The following is a 21,041-nucleotide window of genomic DNA, read 5'->3' on the forward strand; positions in this document are numbered from 1 at the left end:
AGCTGTAAGTGTTACTGCACAGCAGCAGAAGTTGTACAGCACTTCCACTGCAGACCAGTTTGTGCAGAAAACTATTTGACACAAACTCAGGGAGGCAAAGTTAGCAGGAATCAATGGGGAAAAAAAAGCAAAAAAAAAATTATAAAAATGTATTCCTCCATTAACATGTGAAATATGCCAGGAACTAATAAAACCAAACAGAGTGAGCAATAAAGAGTGCAAGTGAAATCATACAGTCCCGAGCAGACTTCGATGCTTCTATGTAGAGGGGATTGTAGGAAATGGGAAAATCGCAGTTGTTCAATTGATTTCTTTTTATGGCTTTTAAGATTGGAATAGGAGAAAGGGGCACAGAAAGAAATAACTTCAGTGAGATAAAAACAGCTGGAAGGCAAGGCAAAAGGAGAAGGATATGAAAAGAGGAAGGTATGGAGGAAAGAAAAGAAGAGAACACAAGCAAAGAATTTATTGCCTGATGTGTCAGGTTATCCTCCTAGGTCAGAATAAGAAGATAAAGGAATTAAAAAGTTAAACATTCAGCTATATCTGATTTTTCAGTGAGGGACGTTCTAATATTAGAAAGTTGATAGTGGAACAGACACATCTGGTTCTATTCCAGATAAGGATAGGGAGGCTAGAATTTGGGATCTAGAACTAAAAACTAGTTGCTAACTAGGTTAGCTATGTCAGATGGATGAAGGCTGCAGAGTTGGATTTGTGTGGGAGGGCTACACAAACAAAGCTCAGACACAGCAGAGAGTATAAGTAAACAAAGTTAATGAGAGAAAAATAGAAGAATAAAGATAAAGCTTAAAGTAACTTTCAATTCATATGTTTTAAAAACATAGGTTGATTTAAAAACAAACAAACAAAAACACTTAGAAACCCCACATAACTCTGGCCACAGAACATCCTGAAACAACATAAAACAAGAAATAATATCCACTTACACCTAGTGGGGGAAGGCCTTCCACAATATTCTTCTTCCCAGACAAAAGATCGGACACAGGTCTCTTCTTTACTGAATCCTTCCTTACTCTGTATCTCCCTGATGTTGTAAGGTCAGATTCTGACATAGATGGAGTAAGCAGTCCTTCCCCTCTTCTCTGTACTTGGTTTTCTACTAGTAAATGAACTGGACTTACATCTTTCATTCTCTTTTCCGTTTCTGAAATATGTAATTTAGGCTCAAGAATATGCAAAGGGCCAGTAGATGAAGCAACTGAGCTATAGGGGTAGTTGAGTACAGAATCATGAGAATAGCCACCCATAATGGATGAAAGCTGGGTTTGATCTTCAGGAAGAGGAGAGAGGCTAGTACTAGCTTTGTTTTCTTCAAATTCTTCTTCTTCCTCACTACTGTGAATCAGCATAGTGGCATCTGAAAGGGTTTTCTTGTGATCACAGTTCACACCTTCATCATGCTCATTTTCTTTTTGCTTTGTTCTCTCTATCAGAATGTTGGGCTGTGACCCTTCCGAAATAACTCTTGGAAGAGCCACATCTGCTGCAGATGCTGACATGGTCCTCTCTTTTATTCTTATTCCTTCAAAGCTGGGAGTCAAGCCTGCAATTTCAATACTGTTCCTTTTCTGCAGCTGAGCATGGCGCGCCGATGTTAGAGGTTCACTGACTTCCTGTAGAGAATGTGCCACAGGCAGGCTGTCTTCCTGAAATGTCTGGACAGAATGATGAACTCGCCTCGTGATTAGATCTGGGTTGCTGCTGCTAATGTAGATATGTCGAGAAAGGTCTGGAGTACTATTTGCAGGTCTTGGATATGGATATGGGGGAGGTGGTCGATAGACTTGGGTCTTCATTATATTTGGTGCTGGATAATCCTGAGCCTGGAGCTGCACATTTGTCAATTCAGGCACACTGACTGCCCCAACAACTGGGCGTTTCTCAGCAGGATAGGGATAGGGGGATGGGCTATGAAAACTGTAGTTCAGGTTAAATGGATAATGGTTAGATTGTGGGGAAGTGAAGTGGGCATGTTCTCGTATTTCAGGTTGGCTGTAAACCAAGGCGTCAGGCCTGCTGTAAGCATATGTATTGCTGATGTTAAGATTTCTCATTGAATGACTCTGCCTATCTGTGTGTACCATTCCTCTATTGAGTTGTCTCATCACAGTTTCATAGTCTGGTGTGGGCCGATAAGATGGTGGGATTAGGGCACTATGTCTATGTGATGGAACATAATCAGTTCTGAGGACATCGCTCCCAGTAATGCTTGGGTTAGAGGACATGGGGGACGGCTGCAGGTAATGTTGTGGGTTGTTCAAGGAGTTTGTGCTATGTGCACTATAGACACTACCATTGCGGATTCGACCACTGTAGTCATGAGGGGCTCTATCCAAGCTAGTCTGAGAGTGATAGTAGTATCCATTCTGACTGCTCACAAAGAGGTTATCTGAAAGTAAAGTTTAAGAACAATCTTTATGTTCAAGACCTTGAACAACAAAGATATTCTCTATTAAGATGTAGCTAACTGATGTTTCAGACTTTCAAAATCTCAGTCATATTTCGTCATATGTTTTCAATTGGGAAGAGAAAAAACACAGCTTTTTTGGTGTTGTAGATACCTAAGGTATATTTACCAGAATAGATGATGCAAATTCCTACTGGAAAGCAATTACCTCTGTTTCATAAGAGCTTTCTTCAGTTTACAATAGGTTTGCTAAGTTTAAATTAAGTAAAATCCATATAAAAATTTAAACAGTTCTGACTGAAGGAACAAACATCTACACCTAGGTTTGCAGTAGCCTAATGAGATCAGTTTAAATAGCAAGAAAAAACAAACACTCTCTCCTCATAACACTCTCAGGACATAGGTGGATAACAAGCACTTAAAAAAAAAAAATCAAATTAAATTTATCCAGAAAATTTGGATCCAGTTTAAACAAGAACCATTTTTGCACATTAATATGTGCAAAACCATGTTTGCACATTAATATTACCACTGATGGGTAAAGAAAGTTTCCTAGAAGTTTATAGACAATATACATATAGTACTCTAACAATTATTTCACTGGCTGTACAATTTGCCCAGCTGCAGGAGAAAAGAACTAAGTCATTGTTTTTAGATTTTTATGATATAACAGTTCAAGTTCTATGTATTATTGTATATGCAGAGTATGTATTCTATGTATTGTGCATACAAACATGAGGAGGAATGAATAGTGTTAGGACAAGAGCGAACGGTTTTGAACTAAGACAGGGGAGGTTTAGGAGGAAGTTTTTTCACACAGAGGGTGCTGATGCACTGGAACAGGTTGCCCAAGGAGATAATGGATGCTCCATCCCTGAAGGCATTCAAGGCCAGGCTGGATGTGGCTCTGGGCAGCCTGGTCTGGTTGTTGGTGACTCTGCACATAGCAGGGAGGGTTCAAATTAGATGATCATTGTGGTCCTTTTCAACTCAGGCCATTCTATGATTCTGTAAGTTCACCATTTCCATACTTATTTTAATGAAATTACCTACAACCAAAAACTCTTTTGTTTGTGAAAAAAATGTTCAAAAGTAGGATCTGTACTGTAGGAATTAAGAAGCCTTATAGCCTTCACTGCATCAAGCAATGATTCCAACACTGTACTGCAAACAATTCAGGTACATTCTGAATCTATATATAACTTTTGAGTACTTATACAACTATTTACATTGAAAATGTGCACATTTCCTTATAATGAGTTATTATGAGTCTTTTTTTATCTAGCTGAGTTACAGACTGAAAGGTCACTGTCAAAACTGAGTCAAATTGGCAAAAAATGAGATTAATCTCTCTAGGGCACAAACTTTGTTGAGTAAACACACTATGCGTAACCATCAAAAAAGCAGAGAAAACAGCCACGGCTCCAGAGTGAAACAGCTTAGGAGTGTGTATTTCTTGAGAATTCTATTTTTTCCTTTTTTTCCCCAAAGAAATGTTTCAAAGCCTTTTAATTCCAAACCCTGCAGTCTAGCAAAATCTGAGAGAAACTGCTTAAAAAGGGGATGCAGAAAGACAATTATTGTTCTTTCCTTCCCTTTTTTTTTTTCTTTTTTTTTTTTTTTTTTTAATTTTCTGGGGGACCTAGTTAGTCTTTGCAGTTAGTAAAATTGATGTTGACAAGAATCTCTGAATGCCATAATACACCAGCTTGTTAAATAAACCAGAAGACACAGTCAGATTCACACAAGGAATCATAATCAATAGTTGCTGTATCTGTCTACCATAACTACCTCTTATCTCACTTTTCACATCAGCATACATGTAGAGTAGCAGCAAACACATTGGTGACTGTTGCTTTACCAGCCTGTTTCATGTTTAGCTCTAGCCAAGTAGCTATAAACACAATTATAGCTTTTACCTTCAAAGTTAAGTAAGTATTGTGGCCTTAAACTTCATAAAATAAAAAGACTTCATAAAAATCACAAGATTTGCTGTTTTCTACCCTGTTTAAAATTATTTAAGCATTGGAAGTTTCCAAATCTGCTATGACTCACCTTGGGAAGATGCATATGGTTCAGTATAATGACCATTGTAATGCAGCTGAGGTGGTGGAGGCATCATATAAGCTTGAGGCTTGGGCTAAGTAAGAATTTTATCATTAGTTAAAGATCTCATTATTTACGTACACAGTCCTTGACAATTACACACACAGAGACTCTTAAACCATTTCTCTAAATCTGCAATTAAGTTTCTCTTTAGGAAAGATCGTAAAAGAATTATATATTAAAAAAATAACCACAGACTATATGTTGCCATCTGACATGCAGGATAGTCTCTAAGATTGAGTAAGCAAACTGGAAATGTTTTAAATTTTTTTTCACTTCTATCACTTTAATTCCATTAATCAGAAGTTACATAACAGCCTTTCAACAAGACAGAAACAGTTATCACATAATAGCTTCATCTTTCTCACTGCTTATTTTACTTCTCAGAAGGAAATTAACATCTGTTTCATAGTAAACTTAAATCTTTATAAGTGCAAAAATGTAGGTTGTTCCAAAAGCAATGCCTCCTTATTTATTTCAGTGGAAACTAAAACAGATACAAATCGCACAAGAATGCTATTTGATAGAGCAAGTTCTAAGCTGAAAAATACTATTTTTCAACATAGTCACCACCATTTGTTATGTATTTACACCAGTGATGAGCAAGAGCCTACATGCTGTGCTTAGAAAAATCTGCACCAGCAGAGGTGAAACATTACTGCTGCTGCCACTGCAGAAACGCACCACCTACAATCTCACTGTGCTCACATCCACCGTCTGGTATCCACCAGTGTTCAGCAAAAGTCAATAAATGTCAATGGGCACAAATTTTTCCACATGGAGGAATTCCACACCTTTATTTCATGTACACTTCCACATCATGCACCACTCCGTCAGACTTCCCCTCTGCTGCTATCTGCCACTCAGCAACAAAACGTAATGGAATACTGGTGGGAGGATTCAACCTGTACTGCCATACCACCAACATCCACTGCTGACACTGCGGGCCCACGTGATAAAATAGGAGGCATTACTTTCGGAGCAGCCCTTGTATAAAACTATTTTCTCTCCTTACCATAGACATCCTGGAAGAAGACCGCCTTCTAACAGGATTCACTGTAATGGGCTGTGTTTGTCTACAGAAGAAATCTTATGGTGAGAGAAGATTCTTACAACACCAAGATTTATTTCAAAACTTGGAAAGACCTCCCAAGGTCAGCTAAAATCACTCTGCACTTTTTGCAGCATTGTTAAGCAGTCCTTCCAACAGTCTCACAATGAAAGACCTCTGTGCATAAACCATCACTGCTATGAGCAAAATCACAAGATCAAAATGCCTCAGTTACTTCTTTGCACTTCTTTTATACAAAGCATAAAATGAAAATGGCCCTGAAGCTGAGCAGAAGGGTAAAAGGGAACTAGTTCCAAATCTGAACCCCATAGAAAATCTCACTGTAAGTAACTTCTTCTGCAAAACCATATATAACATTGCTTAAAAGGGGTCCTTGACATTTGCAGTGTTAGAGAAACCAGAAAGTATGACTATGCTGCATGAGAATTTATATGCTTTAACATTTTAGCTAACAATAATAACTTTTCATAATTTATTGGACTGCCTCCATGTTGGACTCTTAAAAAACCTTAAGCTCCTTTTTCCCCACCCTACACTGCACCAGTACTCCCGCAGCAAGACAGAGGTTAAAAAAAAAGGCAGAGTAATACAGATGCCAGATATTAGAAAGAAAAATGATTTTTCAGCTCACCCTTTGGGAAGTGAAGGACGAGAAAGGATTGGAAAGCGTGGAAGGGAAAGAATGAGTGAAGATTTCTGAGAGCCCTCCTCAGGTGGAGAGTCCAGGGAATCTCTAAATACAAGGTACATGCAGATAAAGAAAAGCAGTCTGAACTTCATACAGGCATGCGTAAGAGTTTTCAGCAGCAGCACCAGATGACAGGGAGTCACAGTATGGAGATAATTACAGTGTTTTTTATGACTTTTCCTATTTATAAAACCATATTGTGAAAGGGTCAAAAGTAAGCAATCCTAGAGACTGACATTCAATACAGAACTATATTATTCAAAATGCAATTCACAATTTCCAGAAACGCACCACTGCTACTAACACTTTTCAACTCTCTCAAATGGCAGCCAGCCTTACAAGCTTAGAGATATGAGAGCTATTTTATTGCAAATTAATCTTACTCTTCTAAAAAGAAGAATTAGAATTAACCATGCCACTGAATCATCCGTAGTACAAAATATTCTGTTAACTGTAGGGAATTTTAAATCAACACCTCCATAGATAGCTTTCTGTGGGTTATTTACTACGTCTATTTCTCTATTTCTGTCTGAAGTAACTTAACTAAAAGAAATCTGTACCAGTGGAAATGATTAGCTCAAATTCCAACCCTTGATTTACAAGTTGGAGACCAGCCCATTTAAATTTAATTTGATGAATTGTATTAAATTTACTTCATACTGGTGCTACTTGAGCTATACAGATTCCATGAATATCCAAAGGACCACATACCTCTCAGCTGTCAATCCAGCACATTTCAGGAGTGCTTCACATACACTTCCCGCCCTTTTAAAGGCCTTCAGAGTGTCCTTTCAGGGCAGTTCACCCAATCACAGGCCAAACCCAATCCCAGTGCTTCCAACAAACATTCTAGCAATAATAGCCTCCAAAGAAACTAGTCTGTCACAGCACTGAGATCCAGCACCACGGGTCAAATATTACTAGTTTTAGTAAGATTTTCAGTACTTAATATTGTCCTTCATTGTAAATCATACTAAAGTGCAAGTGTGAGAAACTGGTGATCTCAAAGATGATTAAGGAAAAAAATATGAGCCATATAAAGTATAATCTAAAAATGACACTACAGAAATTACAGAAGTTATAATAAATTTTGCTTTTCCAGGGGAACTTCAAGGGCACCAAGTATTCTGCTAAAGTATTCTACTTACAAGCTGCATTTATTTAGTCTGTAAAATTTGTGTCTAGCCACACACATCCTCCACACATATTTTGCTGTTTCCATATCTTCCTGCCAAAAAACAAAACCAAAATTTGCTCATTAGTCAAAATACGCATATTCATCACTTACCCTCATAGAAGTCACTGAAAGACTAAATTGCTATTAAGTGATTTTAAAAAGTGAAAAAAGTAAAAATAAAAAAATCCACTCACCGTTTGGAATTGGATTGTCTCTTCTTTGTTTGCAAGTTCTAATGCAAAAAAGGATTTGTTGTGGGACATGTTGGCAATGTCATGCCACCTATAGACAAAAGGAACAGAACATGACTGGTGAGTTATGTTTTTCAAACCACAGAAAATACAACTTAATTACAGAGACCATGTCTACAATTTAACTAGCAAAACATTAAGTAACACTAGCAAAACATTAAGTAACAGTCTAACTTAAAAAAAAATGTATGAATTCCAAACACTGATGCAAAATTTACCATTCAACTCTCATATATTTTATATAAAAATATGAGAGATTATTGGATAGTTGTACATGTGAATATTGCTAAGTAAACTTACGTGCATATCTTAGGACATTATATGTTATGTGCACAGATGTTTCTTTTTGACTCAAGAAATGTTTCACAATTAAATGTATATTACATGTTCATCTCTTAAAATTAATTCAGCTTAAAGGGATTAATTGTATAGCCAACAACCTCACTTCAGCCTTTCAGTATTTAAAGAGATAACAGCAGGGAGACCAACTTTTTACATGGTTTGATGGTGATAAGACCAAGAGGAATTGTTCTAAACTAGAAGGGGAGACTTAGTTCAGGTTTTTGGAGAAAATTATTTACTCAGAAGGTGGTGATGTATTCGAACAGGTTATTCAGAGACACTGTGGGTGCCCCATTCCTAGAGATGTACAAGGCCAAGTTGGAGGTGGCCCTGGGCAGCCTGAGCTGGTGGGAGGCAACCAACTCATCGCAGGAGGTTGGAACTGGGCAGTCTTTAAGGTCCTTCCCAACATAAGCCATTCTATGACTCCCTCAAAATTCACTATTTATTTAGCATAAGGACTAGAAGATAATGCTCAAGTTTATGAAACGAATAAGCACACATCATATCTAAGAGTCTTTCATGCTAGTGAGGTACACACACAAAATATTACGTGTAGGATATTATAAAGATATTTTAACACAGAACAATACTAACCTAAATACAACAGGAGGCCGGCTATTTTTGTGTTTCACAAAGATACCATCAAGACATGCTCCAATGAATATGTCACTTCCTTGGCTGTCCTGGAAAAAGTTGCAAAAAATCATGCATATACAGAAAAATACTTGGAAAGCAAAGTTGTATGAGTAACAAACAGTTTCAGAATTCAGAGGAGAGAGGAGGAGTAGTATGTGTTTTGCTTTGAGGATAGTAATGTTTATTTGCCTTTGTTTTTAACAGGAAGCAGCTATTTTTACATAGGGAAGAAAAGCAACTGAGACAAAAATTAAAGCCCCGTTTACCTTTGCAGGATAGGTCTCTTCACCATAGCCCTCCATTCTCTCCACTTCTTGCATATATAACATTTCTGCATCAGGAGGAGTAAGGCCTCTATAAAAGAAAACAGTGATCAGCTAATACAGTCAACAATATAAAAAATATATTTGTTTTACTCTGAATGACACCGTTAAATCTACAAGAACACCACCAAGACTATCAGGCACCCATCAAAACATACTGTTTCAATCTGTACCAACATCCGAAAACCTGCCTCCCGCCTTTATGCTGTGATTCTGGTTACTTCTTTGTCTTAGTCATCTCTACCAGAAATGTCAGCAAAGACCAGTTAAAATTACTGTCTCTGCTGATGGCACAAAATCATTACATCCCTCTTCAATCCATCACTGTCACCTTATTTTCTCACTTTATCATAAGAAGTATTCCAGCACACATGTTAATGACCTGAATTTCTCCTACTGCAGTATACAGATAAACATATGCAGTATACAAGGAACTACATTAAATTTGTTGAGAGAGTTATTTTCTAAATCTTAACAGAGTTTTAATTGTAATGGTTTGAAAACTTCAGCATGATAAAATTTGTAGTTAAGGTAGTATGCTTTTTTTTATGAAACCTGCTGTCAAAAACACTTTTTTCACTAATTTGCAATAGCATTACAGGGCTTAAAATCATGTGTTTCCCTAAATACTTCAGTTGTTCTCACAGAAGGCATTATCTCTACCTGAAAAATTTTGTCACGTTCATTCTTATGCCTCTTAATACCTTCTCAATCATAGTTTTCTTTATTCTTTCTCTTTGTCCTAATGTCATGCAGATCAGCCTTTCTCGCTAGACCTTATACGTTCCATTTTGTAATGAAAACATTTCAAAGCTAAATCAATTTGAAATTTTCAAACCTTCGCTTTAAAGTAATACAAAAAAAAAAAAAAAAAAAAAAAGCCAACCCACATTAGTATTATTATCATAGTCATAAACACATCTTGCTAATTTGACAACAGAGAAAGTAACTTTCCTTTGTCTTGGACCATCACATTTAGCAGCCTTAGATCACAAGCATTCTGGCCCAATGACCATCTTTACATTTCAACTGCCTGCAGAATTTGCCAGTATTGTTTATTCAGAGACATCTTTCTGGGGCCACAATTTCATGTTGTAAACAAGTTTCAGATTCTTTATCAGGTGAAGTCGCACTATTTACTGCTGCACCATATTAATCTTCTAGAAAAATCCTCTTGTTTAGGAGTCATTAGTTCAGTTTTTGTTTAGAAAAAAAAAATAAAATCAAACAACAACAAGACACAGCCATATCAGTGAAAAAACTCATTTAAATGAGACTAAATTAGTTCAACTTCCTTCTGAGATTCTCAACTCCCTGAGCTACTGAAGTAGTCACATCAAAATTGTGCAATAAAGAGCTTTAGAATCGTTACCTGTATTTCTGATGTAGTAAGGCAACTTTCTGTGTCGCTTCTTCCAATATTTTTTCTTCCTGTAGCCAACCCTTCAGGTAAGATAGCATTTATAAAATGAACTACAAAACATTCTATGAAATAAAATGGCTATAATGTCTTTACACAGAGAAATCAACCCTCCACACTAATTTTGAAGCTTAGACTCTGTATAACAAAGCCAAAAAGTACAAACAGTTTTGAAGTGTTTTACTTGCTTTCTTGTCTCTACCCTCATAACCTTTTAAATACAATATAACTGAAAAGATCTTGCAATATCTTTGCTTCTGTGTAATATCTCACCACGTTCTCAGAAAATCTTTACTGAATTTGACAATCTTGGGAGCAGCAAGCTGAATAAATACAAATCATTACTAAAGATCATGATTTATCAGTCTCACATTTGGCTTCAGCACACTGAAGAGCTACTTACAACACAGTTTGCTTGTGATCAGTAACACAAAAAAAGAACTTAAAGAAATTACTTACCACAGGAAACAAAGCAAATCTTTGTAGAAAATCCTGAGATTCATACTGATCGTAGTCTCCAAAATCAGCTAAAAAATAAAAGTTGCATTCAAACATTTATAACAAAATTATTTGATACCCCATCAATTGCAGAAGGATCCTCAAATAGCAAATCTTCATATTACTGAACTATGATCTAAAACAACGCACTAACCAGTAATGTTTATGAAGAGAAAAATAAAAACAGATTCCATGTTCTTATCTTCAGAAAAATTGGTCAGATTGCTTGTGGATAGAAGGGGAGAAGAAATGATAAAACAAGCAGAACTCTGCTCCAAGTTCCTCAGGCTTTTATTTGCGCAGTTTTTAATCACAGTGGAGGACAGAAGGCACCTCTGGAGACTAGTGTTCTCTCCTGCCCTAGCAGGTCAGCTACAGCAGATTGTCTCAGGGCCTCCCCCAGTCGTGTTCTGAATACAGATTTCTGTGCAATCTGTTCCGGTGTTTCACCTTTCTCACAACAAAAAATTTATAAGATATCCCAACTTGTGCCCATTGCCTTTTATTCTGTCCCTGAGTCCCACTGAAAAGAGTGTGGCTTTGTCTTTACTTCCTCCTCTCTGATATGTACTTGCACACAACCACACTGTCAGCATTGAGCTGATAGACTGTTCTCACTGCTGGATTCCGAGCAGCCAGAGCACCTTGGACTCTGCAGCTTCCAGCTTCTGTTCACAACTCGCTGCATGAAGACATCAAGAAAGTGGAAATCAGATGCCTTAATTTCCCTGATTCAAAGATATGCTCCAACAGAACTTAATAAAAATTGATTTTATGTCACACCAAAAAGCATCAAGAAGAATCTGCGTCTTTCTTCTTTCTAGGAAAGAAGTAGCCAACAGTTCAAAGAAATAAAACAGCCTAAATCAGAAATGTATGTATAATCTCACAAGATAAACTGTTCTAAGAAATATCAGCCTGCCCAGAACAGCCTCTCCAAACCACAGAAACATAATCTCCGCATCTTATTTACATTACACAGATTCTAACCTATAATAGTATAACTGCAGAGACATTTAGGAATCAAGTATTTATTATGCATTAGCAATTACTCTGCAAGTTACTCATGATTAAAGGGAAGAGCCTGTAACACACTAGACCAACCAAGTACTTGAGATAAAGCAGTGCTTAGAAGCAGCCTATTGTAAGTATTTCAAACACAAATCGTTCTTGAATTCACCGCACTCAAAACAGCAAACAACTGCTTCTGTTAGTTCACTAGCTAAAATTAACTGACCTACCTTCTATAAGCTACTTCAGTCATTGGAGTGCATTAATTTAGAACCTGCACTTTTTCTATGTTGTTTTTTCATCATGTTATCAACACATGTAGTTCTCACATAAAAGACTGAGAGAAGAATGTGAAAGCTACAAGGATAAATATTTTCCATCTGGAAAGAGGATTACATTGAAAGATATCTATAAACAACTTACAGAGCAGAGAAACTTTTATACTGTCTAAAGATATTAAAATAACAAAGCAAGATTTGGCCAGCTGAAGACCATTAAATCCTGGCTTAGATTAAACAGATACACTGTTACATAAACACTAACATTATTCATCTACACCACTGATACTATATTCTCAGAAAAACATGATCATAATCTTTAATGTGTTGTAGTCATTACACAATTTAAAAAAATTAAACAAAAAAAGAAAAAAAAATCTTGTGGCTGTATGCACTGATAGTGATATGCAGCTTTACAACTGTGTTAGATGTACTGGAGTGACATCCACAGAGAAGCCTTACATAGACACAATTTAAACAAAGCTACTACATTAAAAAACTGTTGACTTGAGAGATTTCACATCAAACAAACATGTTAGCAGGGAACACCAGACATGGTAACATTAATTAGGAAAACACTAATTAGGAAAAACAAAGTAACTATTTTCACATATGCACCTCAAAAATGCGTTTTCAGGAAAGATTTTAACATAGTACACAGACTGTTAAAAATTCCTAACTTTGGTGTTAGTATCTCCACCTCTTTTCCCAGATATCCTAGTACTGCTGTACATTCACATCTGCTTATTAAAGTACGTCCCTTTCTCATGTGACGATGTCAGAATAAAGAGTTTTCAGTAAGAGAAACAGATGAAGGCTCTGCTCACACAAGCATACAACTTGCTTCTGAGTACTCCGAAGGAATTCAAGTGTCTAGGTACCTAAGGTACACCTCAGAGGACTGCTCTGAAATACCAGTAAGTACTGGTATTCAGTATTCAGATCTCACTGTCTGTCCATTTCCCTCTCTCCCCCTCTTTTCCTTTCCCTCCCAATACAGTGGCTGACGAAGTTCTAAGGAGCAAGCCTTTCGCCTTTCATAACCTACTGAACTGAACTGAACCTTCACTGCATTTGTAGGGTTATCAACTGAAAACAAAAATGTGCTTCATAGAAATAAAATTTACACTGGAAAGCAACTACCTCTTGCAGATCTCTTATAGCATGAAGAGGGGTCGATAAGCAATAAACAGAAAGCATGCAACAGAAAATATATCAACAAACTTCCAATGCAACATTAGCGCAATTGCTTTACTTACCTTGAACTGCCAGACCAGCCAAATGTATTGCTTGTTCTAATGTGCAAGGAATGTTGCCCTCCAAGATATCTTTCTTTAATTGCAAATAATACTGATACCTATGTGAAGGAAAAAGAAAAAAATAAAAGGAACAGCTAAAATGGGCTCCTTATTCTCAAGAGACTGCACGTCCTCCCTCCATTCACTAGCATGTGGGGAGGACACTCATCATTCAGATCCCCTATATGGTCCTTACCAACTCTTTCTTCAACTTTCATTTATCTACCTCAGAATCAAATCCTGATCCCCTTGAAAGGCACAGAATTTTCACAGTTTCCATCTACAACCATAGCCTCATGATTTGTTTGTTCTTCCTCCTTAGTATTGCTGCTATCTCCACTAGCAAACCATCCAGCAGCACACTGTCCACTATGCTGCTGCAGCATTACTGCATTCCCTTCCAGTAAATCCAATATGCATATCCCTTCAATCATGACAGTTACTTTCATTTCTGCACAATTCCCAAATATAGTCTGTTCTCAGTTTGTTTTTTTTTTTCCATTAAACTGATCTTTTCCTGGATTATCTCTTGAACATGCAAACCCTTTAAGCTGTAACTGTGGATTGTGGTCCACAGTCCAAACCACTACTTTCTTGAATTCTTCTGACCCCATTCAGTCATCCATATCACACCCTACCTTAGCCAAGAAGCACATTTGTTTTCTTTGAGACCAATTTATAAAAAATTACTGACTTCCTCATATTGTACATTAACTGTTATGAAGTAAAGCTTTAACACTGAAAACAATGAAGCACGTGCTGCAATTCAGAAATAAAAAAAAAAGTCATGGAAACTTTTTGATAATCAGAAGTTAAAACACAGTTGTCTTCCTTCTCTGAACTGTTAAAATTCAGTGAGATTTCATAAATGTTGTTTAGACTTTTCCTGGATCCTATTACAAAAAAGCACTATGCCACATTACACCAGATAATATCCTTACAAAAAAGAATCAAAACTAACTGGGCCCAAACCAAGGCCCTTAAAAAAAGTGAAAGGAAAAAGCCACAGTATATCAAAGCAAGCTAGAGCAAATTCCTAAGATTGCTGACACATTATTTCTTTGCTTAGTTTATAAATTCTTTAAAACATTGAAAAGGAAAATAAATACATAGTTTTTATATTTTATATAAATGCTGCCTAAAACAACGATTTCTATTTCTATAAAGTCTAGGAAGGGAAAAGCAGGCAATCTGTACATGAGCTATGTATTTCAGGATGCTAAAAGTAAAGTTATCGACAAATTTATAAAGCTTACCTGGTAATCTCCTGCTGAAGTTGAGAAACAGTAGGCACATAGAACACTACTCCAAAATACACTGTTGGTTCCAAGGCATATTTGTCCAGCTGCTTTTTCAGAGGCTTGTCCAAATCTACCCATCTGCGCTGATTCTGCTTGTTGTAATACCACAGACTGAAATACGTTATCTGAAAGAAAATCATTTCAATGATGAAACAAATTAGATATTGCTATATTAGATAAAATACATTGTATGAAAGTCTTGCTACCTAGAAATAGAAGACTTAAGATCCTAAGACTAAGATTATTGAGAAGACAGAGAACTGGAGGGACATAATATTTTAATATCAAACCCAGTTATTACATCCAGATAAACAACTTACATATATAAGGGCTATCAAGTCTAGTTTTTATTTGCGAGCAGTCCCTGACTCAGTTGAGGCAATGCATTTAAATGTAACAAGAAAATTAAGAGAAGAGATAAATACAGATAGAATTGGACTACAGGACAGCAGAATACAGCTTGTCTTAGGAACCAGTGGGCAGGTTCACACAGGATGCTGAAGGACAAAAGGGCATAGGCCAAAAAATAGTCAAAAATTACCTCATCAAACGCATGTATGGTTTATTCCACTGAGCAAGAAAATGAGCAGCAATCTGCCTTGCTTGAGCAGGCAACTCTTGATCATACAAGAAAAATCCACAAAATTCCATATGCAGTGGAAGAAATTGCCCAAAGCAGCTGAGGGATGCCCATCCCTGGGATTTGACTGAACAACATTTTAAGTAACACAGTAAAACTTTGATTGGACATGATCTGCTTTGAAAAAAAAGTTGGACTAGACTATTTTTATGACTCCAAAACATTCAAATTTAAATCTCCCCAGTACATTTAAACTGATTAAAATCTTCTTCTCCCGTAGCACCTATTTCATTCTGTTCAGAATTATCAAGCAGACATGTACTGGAAAATAATAATGGCATTATCACAGAAAAACTAGAAATCATAATTAAATTTTCTTATTGTGGAAGGTAGGGAAGGCAAGGGAATGCAATGAAACACCGACTAAGTTGAGGACATTCACATGGAGATTTTCCAAGTCTTTGCTACACGTACATCATTATATGTTGAAATGGTAGAAATGCCAACACCTTTAATCTAGCACTTTTCTTTACATTATTATGTTTTCAGATGTTTTTAAATTGAGCAAAATAAAGCTAGTTAGGAAGGCATTTTACAAAATACAGGAATATTTATCATAATACGTTCTTTTCAATAATTTTCCTGAATTAAACCTGGAAAAATTCTCCACTTTTCAAGGAAAATATTTATTATTTTCTCAGAAGCTATCATTTTGATGTTTTAGAGCACAAATTTAAAATTTACTGGGGAATGAGAGCTGGTAGTACCAAATCTGTGTTTTAGTAATTTCCTGTGAAAACAAGCATATTTGAAAAATCACATAGAAATCCATCTTCTTAATTTAAAATCTAAATGAGGTGAAGGATCCAGCATCATGGTATTCACTCCATTCCTTACAGCTCCAACACATGCACACAACCACAGCATGGCTCCATATCAGAATGCAGGGAGAGCAATGAAGTCAATTCTCTGTACCGACGCAGAACATTAAGCAATTTTGGACACCAAAGTCAAGATACAGCATTACGTTCACAGTATCATATATTCTGTAAAAGCACAGTCACCGGCAGTAACTGTGAAATTAGAGCTGTTTTTAAGGCATAATGCCATCCTTCCACATTTAGCAAATACTTCTAAAATCTACTGGCTTACTTATATGTACTTCTCTGCCCCTCTCTAAATTAGCATCAATGCATTTTTAGTGATTTTTGTTTTCTCAGTGCTTAAAAACAAACTAAATTAACGTGATTAATCCAGGCAATTACAGAATCAGTATGCAGAAGATAGAACATGCTAGAATACAGGCTGTCCTGTATTCTGTCTTCTAACACAACTCTAGTTCCATTTGATATAAAACACAGGCTATACTACAAACACTAAATTAAATTAGAACTGTTTGTAGACACAAAAAAAAATTCTCAGGTGGACACTGAGTGCTCTTCACTTCAGAATTCTAAAAATAAAGCATGAAATTTAAGAAGTCAAACACTTCTATTTTCAAGGAGAAAAAAGTGGCTCTGATCACAAACAATATAAAAAAAATACTATATTCTAAATTTCTCAGTTCAAGTACATCAGATTGGCTGATGTCGGAAAAAATATTGGCTTTTGATCCTGTGTTTCAATTTGTCAATCCCTACCATCCAGTGCATGGTGGCCCCTGTCACCTCACAGCTTAAGATTCTTTAAGATATTAAGAATTTTAACAACAGTGCCACAGGTTCTCCATGAAGAAGAAATATTATATCCACTGCAACATCTCACACTGTAAAAGGAAAAAAAAAAAAAAAAAGGATAAAAATTATCCCTCACAATCCGTTCTGTGCTCTGAAGGAGGAAAGGAAGACCCCTGTGCTGGCCCAGCTGGCTGGCTCGTGGCTAGCCACACCATGCAGGCTGAGAGCACAGCCTGGAGAGCATCAACAGCAGCCGCTGGACGCAAGCTGAACCCTAGAAGAAACCAAAAGCTACAGGTAAAAAGGCCTGCAGAAGCACACCATCAAAGCTGAAAGACTTCTGGAGAGGGTATCACATAAACGCTTCTGGAAACCAGACAAACATTTATAAGCAACACTTTGAATAAGTTTCAGCTGCAGCTTTGGTGTACATAAGCTTCAAACAAACACAGATTTGTAACAGAAAGTGGAGAATGAACTGAAATGTCTGGTAACAGTACCACTGTTCTGTACTCACTGAATGCAGATACTCCTGATTCTACAACAAGGATAAACTGAATGTACAACCTTTTTTTTTAGCCACGATGATTTCTTGTGCTTGTCCATTTCCATACCACACAGACCACTTTTCCTTACCATGCACAGAAACGAGATATTACTGGCACAAGACTAAGAAAAATGTTTCTGTTTTTTAAAATATACTCTGGAATCCAGAATATACTTTATTAAGATTTTTCTGTCACGTTATTTTCCCTTAAAATCTCCTCCAAACTGGATTATCAAAAGTAACTAAAATACAAGCCAAGGTAAATGCTATGGGCCAAAACCCACCTTCTGACTTCTATGCAATCCTTTCACTTGACTGCAAGGGCAGAATCTGGCTCTGTTAAATTTCAGAGGAGTTTATGTGCCCTGGAATATTTTCACTGATTAAAATAGAATCCATTTTATTCATTATAGGAGTTTTTATTATTAGTAGCATAGGACAGCACCCAATTCTAAAAAGAATGTAATGACATAACTCCTAAAATATGTTAAGCTGTTAAGATTAACACTATTTGAGGTTCATTTATTTTAGTGACTTATTCATCACCCAATCCCTTTGAAGAAAGTCAAATATAAATAAAAGAACTTTAACACTTCTGCAGTTGCTTTCAACCTAGCTACTTCCTGCCGCTACAGACAGAAACATGAAGTATTTTTATACAAAAGTTGAAGAACGCAAAGAAAAGCCCAATATAATCTTACAGCCAACAAGGCCCATCGGTTTGTGGGAAAGAGAGGTAGCACCCACACCGGTATCTGCAGTCAGTGAGTCCTTACAAGCTAAGCAGAGGAGCTCTGTCAGGTTACGTGTGCCACAAAACTACATCACTATTATATCTTCTTGCATGATGTCCCATGACAGCCTGAGAAACAGGGTTGATCAGTCAATAGGAAAAGACTCATGAAAAATCTTACTGTTGTTTTCTCTTACTTAATGGCAGGGTATAGGGAAGACAGAGCCAAATTATTCTTCCAAAGGAGACTTCCAGTGAGAATCGTTGGAGGGATGAGAAATAGTGAGTGCAAGCTGCAATGTGGTAAACTCAAATCAGATTAGGAAAAAAAATTCACAATGAGATTTGTCAAACACTGGAAGGGGTTTCCCAAAGAGGCATCAAGTCTCCATTCTCAGATTTCCTTTCAAATTGAATCAATGACAAAGTCCTTCTACCCTGTACCTGATATTAATTGGCTATAATTAGCAGCCATATTTCATTTTATTTTTATTAAAATGAACCTGTCTCATCCCTAACATAATTCCACTTTGTTTGGCTCTACTTTAAATATAATTTATACATATCAGTTATTCTGACTAGCACTACACACAGAAGAACATCTTTAATAAAGAATCTCAGGGTCTACTTTGGTCACAATTTACACTATCTAGAAAAGGAATCGGACTGACAAATGTGTATGTCAGACATCAAGTGTGTAATAGTGTAATAGTCTCTCCTAAAAGCAGCTGTTCTGCCATCTCCAAACTAGATTGTGCTTTTCTGTTCTAAACAGTATAACACATCAGAAAAATTTTATTTCCTAAGATTCTGAGACAACACTATTACTGCTGTCTTTTACAAAATTATTCTCTATAGATCCACAGATAAAGAAAAAAAAAATAAAAAAAACCCAATTTCTACGGGTGCCTTTCTGTCTTTATATTGGCATGTATGAATACAACACTCCATAAGGCTTTCTTGAAGAGAATGCTGAAAACACTGTCTCATCATAAGAGAATGCTGAAAACACTCATCATAAGCTCTGCAGCCAAACTAAGATCCTAGCTAGCTCAGGGACTCCACTGAGACTCCACTGAGTCTCACTTTATCTTACACTTGGATACAAAACAGCCCCTGCCATCAGAATACAACTGTTAAAATAAACTGCTTTCAGAACTGGCTCAATAATCTCGTACTATGCACAACTGCCAGATACAAGCAAAAGCTTTACTCTATGTCCAACATCAAGAACTACAGAAGGAGACAAAAGGCACTAAAAATTCTCCAGAAACTTTCTTCTTATCACAGCAGACATCCCCCTCCACAAATCTTCCCAGTGGAGAAACCCGGACTGGTTTTGGAGCAGCCTGGACTGGCCAGGGTACAAGATGCAGAAGTGGTGGAAAAAAAAAAAATCTCTAAGTCTTGCCATGTATCTGCCACTGAACAGAAAGCTGCAGCCCTTGACATCCACCAGTGCTTTCAGTGCAAGGAGGAGGGCTGAGGAGACTCATAGAAATCCCCTCTTTTTTTTTCCCCCATTTGATGCCACTCACTTTAGGGCACTTTGGCTTTCTTGACTATTTTTGTTCTAGCACAGACAAGGTTTTCAACTGCAGCTACCTGTAGGGAGGATGTAGCAAGGTACAAAAAGAATTCAGAAAGAAGCCAAGCTTAACTCTTTCACACAGTAAACATTTTTTTTCCTACACAGTCTACTGCCAAATCCCCCGCAATGATTTTCTCCCGACTGCATCAATATCATTCTCACAAATCCTACCTAAACAAAGCAGTTGCCAATTACAGCTTAAATCAATATTGCAGGGATTTTTCAAGAAATTTAAGAATCGTAGTTTTAAAAAACAATATTTTGCAAGGTAATCTAACATTCTAATTCAGATTAAAGCACTGCAAGAATGGTGGTATATGAATAAATGGGATTTCCTCTGAGGGACAAGGCAGATTTAACATATCAGAACGTTATACAAAATTAAATTGGCTTATCTACAAGATAAAAAGCAATACTTTTACAGCACATAAAAGATGTTATGTCCCATCAAGACACATTTTAATCTATTGCAGAAACAGGTCAGCTATTGGTGACCTGTTTTTCTTCTGTAAATTGTGCTACTTTTCCCACCTCTGTTCAAGACTCCAAGAAGGATAAACTTGCATACTTGCTTCTGACTCTCACCTTATAAAGCACCAACATTAAAGGAAGTATTACATTTGCAATTATTGGATTCCGAAATTCTGATCATTTTACAGTGTCAAAGTAGCCTAAAAATACAAAACAATAAGCTAACATACCTGCTTCAGAACTAATGAAAATCTGTTAAAACTAGTATAAAATTAGTACAATACTATATCACAACTCACAGGTATTGTGACAGTGAAAGAATACAATCAAGTGGTACAATCAAATTCTGACTGAACTTTATTAAAAACTAGAGAAATCAGGGCAGCTTTACCTAACTGCCACCTAAGCTGTCATGGAAAAATCTTAATTTTGTGTTGCTCAGTGTAATAAGCAAGATGGAGAGTAAAACTTACCCCAGAGCATACTGCTGTTTTCCTTCAGAAAAAAAATCCGTGACAGTAATTATACCTAAGGCAATTGCTGATTTTTAAAATGCTCTGTCCTTCCGTGTATCTGGACACATGAATTATTATTTCAGCACATTTAAA

At 36.7% G+C, this 21,041-nt stretch overlaps 1 protein-coding gene across 13 annotated transcripts in view; it reads right to left on the minus strand.

The window, feature by feature from the left end:
* The window catches only part of PTPN21 (protein tyrosine phosphatase non-receptor type 21), a 58,713-nt gene that overhangs the window by 30,540 nt on the left and 7,132 nt on the right, over positions 1-21,041 (minus strand). For all 13 annotated transcript variants that reach the window (XM_042815090.1, XM_042815091.1, XM_042815088.1 and 10 more), the window contains exons 3-13: positions 14,791-14,960; positions 13,496-13,593; positions 10,909-10,976; positions 10,402-10,472; positions 8,973-9,060; positions 8,665-8,753; positions 7,669-7,756; positions 7,446-7,525; positions 5,553-5,613; positions 4,487-4,571; positions 951-2,413 (exon numbers count right to left, since the gene is read on the minus strand). In XM_042815090.1, the coding sequence (XP_042671024.1) occupies positions 951-2,413; positions 4,487-4,571; positions 5,553-5,613; positions 7,446-7,525; positions 7,669-7,756; positions 8,665-8,753; positions 8,973-9,060; positions 10,402-10,472; positions 10,909-10,976; positions 13,496-13,593; positions 14,791-14,960 (2,361 nt within the window). The remainder of the gene's footprint in view (positions 1-950; positions 2,414-4,486; positions 4,572-5,552; positions 5,614-7,445; positions 7,526-7,668; positions 7,757-8,664; positions 8,754-8,972; positions 9,061-10,401; positions 10,473-10,908; positions 10,977-13,495; positions 13,594-14,790; positions 14,961-21,041) is intronic.

Source organism: Centrocercus urophasianus, unplaced genomic scaffold, assembly GCF_019232065.1.
Source record: "Centrocercus urophasianus isolate 14NV4802_14NV808 unplaced genomic scaffold, USGS_Curo_1.0 seq_14, whole genome shotgun sequence".
Taxonomy (NCBI): domain Eukaryota; kingdom Metazoa; phylum Chordata; class Aves; order Galliformes; family Phasianidae; genus Centrocercus; species Centrocercus urophasianus.